At 37.4% G+C, this 8,029-nt stretch overlaps 2 protein-coding genes and 1 pseudogene across 2 annotated transcripts in view; 2 read left to right on the top strand and 1 right to left on the bottom strand.

Moving 5' to 3' along the window:
- The first annotated feature begins 644 nt into the window (after positions 1 to 644).
- LOC106321050 lies at positions 645 to 2,933 on the top strand (annotated as a pseudogene).
- A 2,189-nt stretch (positions 2,934 to 5,122) lies between these two features.
- Positions 5,123 to 5,779, bottom strand: LOC106321049. The gene has a single exon (XM_013759369.1). The coding sequence runs from the start codon at positions 5,777 to 5,779 to the stop codon at positions 5,123 to 5,125; it is 657 nt and encodes a 218-aa protein (XP_013614823.1).
- A 445-nt stretch (positions 5,780 to 6,224) lies between these two features.
- LOC106321048 (FACT complex subunit SPT16-like) overlaps positions 6,225 to 8,029 on the top strand; it is a 10,448-nt gene continuing 8,643 nt past the window's right edge. The window contains exons 1-2 of the mRNA XM_013759368.1: positions 6,225 to 6,234; positions 6,476 to 6,525. The gene's annotated coding sequence lies outside the window, so the exon portion shown is untranslated. The remainder of the gene's footprint in view (positions 6,235 to 6,475; positions 6,526 to 8,029) is intronic.

The raw sequence follows: 8,029 nt of genomic DNA, 5'->3' as shown, positions 1-8,029 counted from the left end.
AATTCATAGAAAATAGTTTTTATTATAACTTCCCGCCCGTAGGGCGGGCCTACCCTAGTATATATATATATAATAGCGTTTCTCTCACTCTTAAGCCATCCACGTCAGAAATTCAGTGATTCTGGACGCGGCACGTGTCTTCCTAAGCTGGTACGCTGCGTTTCGTTAATAGAGTTGTGCACATCGTTTGGGCTTTTAGTTTTGCTGGGCTTCGTGTTTACTTTGGACTTCTGTGCAATTCGTTTGGGTTTATTATCATATCTGGCCTTTTTCTCGTCTCCACCTTAGATGAAGCGCCACGTTTCAGTTAGGAGACCGTGTTCTTCTTCATCGCCTCTCCAGAACTTGTGTCGGTTAGGTCTTCGTAATAGCTCTTTCATCTTCTTCCTCAGAGACAGAAACATACCAGTTACGAATAATCATCTTAAAACCCTCCATTAATCTCACACACGATTCATATTCAATGTGATTTCTGAAAAGGTACGATTTCCTTATTAGAGAATCATCCTCTCATTCTTCCAAGCTAACCAGTAAACTACCACTGTAAGATATGGCTAGCGTTTCAGTCTTTCTCTCCGATCTGCAGACGGGCTGCTACTCCTCCACTGTTTAAGTGTGGTTGCTCCGGTTATGGGAGGCCAGGAATGTCCACCGGAGAGCTCATGGGAGTAGTGGATATGCTCCTTGTCGGTTCTCAGGTATCTTATTTAACTCGGCCTTTTGTTCATGAACATCGTTCTTTCACAATTTTTTTACTATTTGAAAAAACGAAGAAAATAATATTAGAGAAAACCAAAATTTATTTTATATATGACAATATTAGTTTGTTTTGTTATTTATATTGTTTGAGGAATAAGTTTAAAGATGTCGGATCGTATAAGGAATATTTCAAAATATTTATTTGTTAGTATTGTGAATATATAAATTTAAATCGTTCGAGAGAAATTAAGAGATGTGTTAACAACCTAATTAAAAATATTATTTTTGGTTAAATAAGTTAAGATCTAGAGACATTAATGTTTGTTACTATAAATAATATCACTTAATAAGAAATATCATTAATAATCACCTCATTTAAATTCTTACCATAATTTTTTTTGACATCAATTCTTACCATAAATAAGAGGAGAATTTAGGGTGTTTTGTTATATATAAATTCATTCGGCTTAAGGATAATGTAGGGATATCTAATTATATATAGTAGCGTTTGCCTCCTTCCTAGGCCCTCCACGTCGAAACTCGCCTCCTGTACGCGTGCCACGAGTCCAAGTTAAATGAAACGCAGCGTCTTTTATGTGTGTTCCGTCTGGGCTTCATTTGGGCTTGGTGTCACGCTCCGTCTTGCGGCCCGAAGACCAGCTAACCAAACGCAAACCCTAATCCATTCGCAGCGTCTTCTCCTTCCGTTCTCTCTGTTTCACTTCGATTTGAGGCGAGGATGGTGATTCAGTTTCTGTAACGGAATGAGGTGCGATTCCTACGTATTTACTCTTATTGTCTTTAATTCGTGAGTCCACTACGAGATCTCCAAATGCGTTGCTCAGACGGCGATTTTGGGTATAAATAGGTTCGTATCTCACTTCCGATTTTCGCGATCTCTAAAAATTTCTGCTATCGATCTCTCACATATTTGTCTCTTGATCCTCATCTCTCTTGGTGGCTAACTCGAAGGTTTTTTTTCCGACTTGAAGTCCAGCAGATGCTCATCCGTTGTTGAGGCGAGGCTGCTGCGATTCTGGGAAGCTAGGAATGTCAAGCGTGGTGGGGAGCTTATGTGGGCCGATCTGCTCTTTATGGAAGTTAACGTGAGTGATTTCTATCCGATTTGCTCTTCTAGATATCGATTGTTTTGAGTTTTTATTTTCTGTCATACTGATGTTACCTTACGTGATTTTTAGCCATTTTATGAGTACTGGTAGTGTTTCAGTTGAACTGATCATGTTACTTCAGTTTTGTAATATAATTTGATTTTTTTAATATCTTGGTTTGTCTGATTTATCCTTTTTTATATTTTGATTTCAGGGCACTATTATCTTTGTGGAAATTAATCATGTATGTTTCCCTTCTCCTGCTTGGTTGTAAGTTAATAAGCAAACTCAGGAACTTGCAGCTTAATTTGTAACAAGGAGCAACGAAACTGATTGTTGATATTGAATTTTGGTTCACTAGGGATGGTTCCAACAGTTCAGCTGATTTGATCTTGCGGAAACCAACATGGCTGCCAACATTATTGGTAAGCCTTGCACTTTGTACTACCATTAACTGTTATAACCTCGATCTGTTTAAACAGCAAAGTAAATTCTTTTCCGAAAAATTAGTAGGTGGAGTTTCTATACAATAGTTGTGTTCAGAAAAATGCTCTGTTTCTTTCTGGTATTGTGCAGAGATAGTCATTTAACAATGGTCAATGCTCTGTTTCTTTCTGGTATTGTGTTAGGTGTGAGGTAGAGGCAGAGGAGGAGAAGAAGGAAGGAAAAAAGAAGACAAGGAAGAGAGTAAGGTTTAACTTGAATGTACAAACCTTTGAACCAACTCTACCATCAAGTTTAGAAGATGAAGATGAATTGGTGTATGGAGCGAGTGATTTGGAGGATGAGGACTATAACAGATGATGAAAATGACTATGAAGATGATGCTGATGATGAAGAAGATGACGGCCAGAATGTGACTCCTCTACTGAATCCAGATGAGAATATTGCGCAGTGGAAAGCCGTTAAAGCAAAGCCAGTAAGAAGAGTTAAACAGCTAATGAAGGAGAATGTTGAACCGGATAGTGATGATCAAGCAAAGCCCCTAATGAAGGAGATCATCGTCAATACTAGCCTCGCGGACTGGTTGGCCTCACCAAAGACTTTTCATGGGAATGGTTTGTGTAAGAGATCCCAATTGGTTATATCACCGACATGGAAAACAGGTCAAAAGTTTCATACTGATTCACCATTGTGAAGGAGAAGTAACCATGTGTTTTGTTGTTTTTCTTTATAGCATTTTCTGATTATTTTGTGTGTGTAAGGGATATAGAGGTTTGTATCGATCTTTCAATGTTTTTTACATCTATGCTTATGATTTGGTGAGGAGAAAAGCTATTGGAAGCAGAGGAAAGAAAGAACAAATGGATGCACATGCTTACAATTGAATTAGCTTATATGTTGTAGTTTGAAGGTCAGTCATATAGCATTAATCTATAATCTATATATACTCTCACTTTTGTAACTTAAGTGTGATGATCCGATATAAGTTATGGGCATGCGGCATAATATATTTACGAAAAATATTAAAATTAGTTAGAAACCCCTAAATTTTTTTCCCTACAATCTACTCTTTAATACTCAATTAATACATAATTATAAGCAAATAGTAATAGCATATATATAACAATATATATATAGTTTTAACCTAACAAATCAATTTATTGTTTGTCACTGACATATCGAATTCAATCAATTGTAATAGATTCATCATATTCAACAAAAAAATATTCTCATAAATATATCAAAATTAAAACTCCATCATATATAACAAACGCATTTTAGTAACAACACAAAAATAACAACTCTCCTAAACCATAACATTTAAACGTTTCAATTAGGTGCTAGATTAAACCCAAAATATCAACTTTCTGAGAACATAAACACATCAACATACGATACAGATATTACAATCTTCCAAAAAAACACCATGGACCCATACCCTCTATATAAACTTATATTCGATATAAAAACCGAACCTGCATTCTCATCTCCCCAACGAGATCTAACCATCAATATAAAAAGGGTTGATACAAGTCAAAGATATATATATATATATATATATATATATATGTTCATCCAACTACAAATTATCACGTGGAATAATGTAATACCAAATCAATTCTTAATGTATAATTAAAAGTTAAAACATATGTTACTTAACAAAAGAAATATGTAATATATATTTTTTTTTAAATCTACTAATTTTCTATATAGCATGGTTTATTTAGTCTCCCAATTGTACAAAGTCTAACTAAAATATATGATAAACACTGGACAATTCAGCTAAACGATTGGATAATATAGCTGCAATATATTTAAAACGATTGGACATTTTTTTGGGCAATTTTCACCAGCACTAATAGAAATGTATTAAAATTAACAATGTGATTGAATTTTGGGAATGAACCAGACCATTCTTATTAGTAAGTTTTTTTTTTCTTATTAGTAAGTTTAAGAGCAAAGATATCATATATGAATATTTCATTATACCTCACAAGAACAAACAAAAAATATAAATAAAATTAAAACAAACAATGTTAATTATAGAGTGTGGAAATTATTTTATAATTCACATCCCGCCCGTAGGACGGGTCGGTCCTAGTTAATTATATTATATAGTACTTTTAAATTTTTTAACTAACAAGTAAGTTGGGTTCAACTTTATGCTTATGTTTTAATTGTATTGATTTTCAAATGATATTAGATTATATGTTGGATATGAATCTACATTGATACTTAAGAATCTAGATTCATCTCCGAAGATTATAAGTACGATTCGATCTACATGCTAAAATTGAATTAGTATTTCCAACTTAAGAGAGAAAATTGTGCTAGATAAATTTATTTGTTCAACTAAAAGCTTATCATTTATAATGAGAATTGTGTATTTCAAGAGGTTAAGCATGACAGGTCTAAGCTCAAAGACAATGCCTCAACTTGCTGATTCTATACATGCTGCAGTTACCCGCATCGCCTAATCTAGTGATTCTGTTCTTTGTTGCTTCATAAGAAATTGGGTTAAAACATATTTCTTGGTTTACATTTCACAAAGACTCATACGATTTTCTTGTTTTTCTTCGTCTTTGTGATTCTATACGTTTTTCTAGTAATATTTCTTGATGGAATTGTAGGGTAAGAATACTAAGAAACTTTATGTAGTTTTGAGTCTTGGTCTACAAGAGAAGAAGAGAAAGACAAAGAGTCTGATCACTGAGAACCCTGAAAAATATGTTGGAAGCCACTCCAATTGTAAAACTACAGTTTCTAAATTTATTATCAAAATAGCACTTTAACAATTTGACTCGCATGTGACCCAGATTGCGAAATCAGTACATGAAAACCCTAGTTTCGATCCCCATGTGTTTCCAAAATCAGCAATTGTACAACACAGTCCGACACATGGGGCATGTGTTTTTCCGTTGAAGCCAATCCGAGAGACAACGTTCATGGAAGACATGAGAACAGTTCATCAGTGTGGCGGAACCATGTATCGAAGAAGAACCATAGAGATTGTCGAGACAAATCGAACACGACGACTCTGTTTCCATATTCGTCAAACTCTCATGCTCCTCTCTATCTATCTTCCCTAGCACAACCAACTTCGATAGCACAGTTCTCAAAAACAATCCATCGTCTGGAGGAGGATCAGACATGGCCACAACCCTCTCGTAAGTGATTTCGATGGAGAAGGTCAAGCTAAATCCATTACGTCCAAAACCTAACTCCTCCGCTTCCGATGAGATATCCGCGGCCAAATCTTCGCATAACCAATGGTGGCCACGAGCAAGATTATCTCGGAGAAGCTCTTGGATGTAACTGTTGCTTAAACTAGAGAGATTGAAATCGATAAGAACTGGTGGGGAGAGCAAAACGAACCGGCCGGTTAGCGTTCGCTGACGGGTGGTAAGGTTTTCAAGAACCTCGTGAAAGCAAGTGTTGATCATGATGCGGACATTGTTTGATGTGTATCCTACCGATGGGGGGAGTCTCCTTCTGTCAATACTAACTTCAACTTGTGGAACATTCATGCTTGACGACATAACGCTTAAAGAGAGGATTGATTTTCTAAGCAATTGTGAAATTGTGATTAGTGTATAGTGAGAGGTACCGTACATATATATATATATAAGCGCGTCAATCAAGATATTTTTAACAGTGCAACGGTCTCTCTACGCGGAGAACAGGAGGGGTGTTAATGGACTTTATTAGTTACAATTTAGGCCCAATAAAGATAAGGCCGTTCGTTAAAGTCGGTGTTTATGCAAAAAAGAAAGAAAACCAAGCGGGGCCCGATACTTTCCATATAAGTACTGAATTGCCTCTCAAAATAACCATTCCTTTTCTTTGGTCACTCTTTTTTTTTTTCTCTATAGCTCTGCGTCTAGCTCTTACTCTCTCTCACGAGACGTCGCCGGAACTTTGTTTTTCGAGGCTTAAACGCTGCCGCGTGGAGCTTACTACGTTCTTAGTTCCCCTTCATCAAGTAAGTATCTCCTTGATTTCTCCGTTCATCACCATTATAAGTAAAACGTAAATCGCTTGATTTTCCGTACACTTATTCTTCTTAATCTCGGATTCAATTGATTTATTCTCGTTTTTTTTTGTTCTTTGATTTGAATCTGTATCTACAATCATGTTCTTCACTTTATCCATTATATTTTCTTCGCAGCATTTTTCCAGTAATTAATCGTTTTGTTATTTTTTCTCTCTTCTTCATTTTTTAGGACTTCGCGTCTCTGACTTCGATTTAAGCTTTCCTTGATTCTAATTCGAGGTTTGTTTATCTTCACACTATTTTAAACTACATTAAGTAGCCTTCCCAAAAAAAAAGTTCTAAAGTTTCCTTTTTTTTCTTTTTCTTTTTCTTAATGGAGATTATCGTATTTTTTGATATTTCATAAGTTTGTGTTTCGTGGATTCACTATCTCCTTCAATCTGCTGTGATATTTGATATTTCTCACTCCATCCGTTATGACTTTGCAGCATTTTTCCAATAATTAATTAATTAATCGTTTTGTTTTTCTCTGTTCTTCAGTTTCTAGGGTTTCGGCGTGCTTCTGTTCGTATCTCTGACTTTAATTTGAGATTTTATTTGAGGTGCCTTTATTTTCTACCCTAACTTATTTTTTTCTGGGTTGGTGGCTGTAATGACCCACCATCTCCACTATCCCCACCATCCCCACCATCTCCACCATCTCCGTTATCTCCACCATCTCCAACTTCTTTAAAGAGAGAGAGAGAAAGAGAGAAAGAGAAAGAGAGAGAGAAAGAGAGAGAAAGCTCACCAAGAGTCCTCGCCGGAGCCACCGCACGCCAGGACGTCGTCAAGCTCGTCATCACCATCAACCGCAGCTCGAGGTAACCGGAAACCGCCATGTGTTTGAGTTATGTTTCGGTCGTTTTAGTAAATCGGTCATAACTTTCTAACCGAAGTGAATCTCGTGCATCCAAGGCCATCATCGTGTTCCTCTCGTCAAGACGAAGCCGTAGACACCAACCGCGTCACGATCGGAGCCCGGACGAAGCCGTACGCGCCTCCGGAAGTTTCACCTCCGCGCGCACGGGAGTTCCACGCGCCGCCGCCGGACCACCGTCCTCCGCCGCAGCGCCGCCGCCGGACCACCGTTCTCCGCCGCAGCTCCGCCGTCGCCGCCGGCCAACTTACCGGTAAGCCGCCGCCGTAGCTCCGCCGTCGCCGCCGATGACCGACACCGGTGACTCGCCGGCGACTCGCCAACTCGGCCGAGTCGACCCGGTGAGTCAACTCGGTTGACTCGGTTAACCGGTGGTTTGACCGGTTTAAATCGATTTCGATTCGGTTAGGTTAAACCGGTCGGTTAAAATCAATTGGTAATCGGTTAGGGAAAACCGGATTAATTAATTAATTAATCAATTAATTAATTAATTAAATAATTGATCTTTGACCAGCGGGTTGACTTTTCCGTAAATACCCGTTTTAAACCGTTCGAAAGGCGTTCTGACTCGAAATTTCGATCTGATTTCAGATTTGGAGTCCATTTGAGCAGCTGGAGTTCATATATACCACTTCTCTTCATTGCTAAGGTGAGGGCTACTCCGTTAAATCCCGAGCTAGTTTAGTACTACCGTTATGGAAAGTTTAGTTTCGAAACATGATCCGTCTCTGTGAATCGAGCGTAACTATAGAAAAACCTACAATAACGAATACTGTACTATAATATAAGATCGGTGGTCGTGCGCTTTTTATCTATAGTTTAATCTGTTTTTTTTTGCAATTTGTTTTTCCTTTTTTTTTGTTT

Source organism: Brassica oleracea, unplaced genomic scaffold (genome assembly GCF_000695525.1).
Source record: "Brassica oleracea var. oleracea cultivar TO1000 unplaced genomic scaffold, BOL UnpScaffold01186, whole genome shotgun sequence".
NCBI lineage: Eukaryota > Viridiplantae > Streptophyta > Magnoliopsida > Brassicales > Brassicaceae > Brassica > Brassica oleracea.
Note: the sequence above shows the minus strand (reverse complement) of the source record. Positions and strands in the feature narration are given on the sequence as shown.

Excerpts from the sequence above, each read along its gene's own strand:
- LOC106321049 (XM_013759369.1), bottom strand. The coding sequence starts at position 5,779 with ATGAATGTTCCACAAGTTGAAGTTAGTATTGACAGAAGGAGACTCCCC.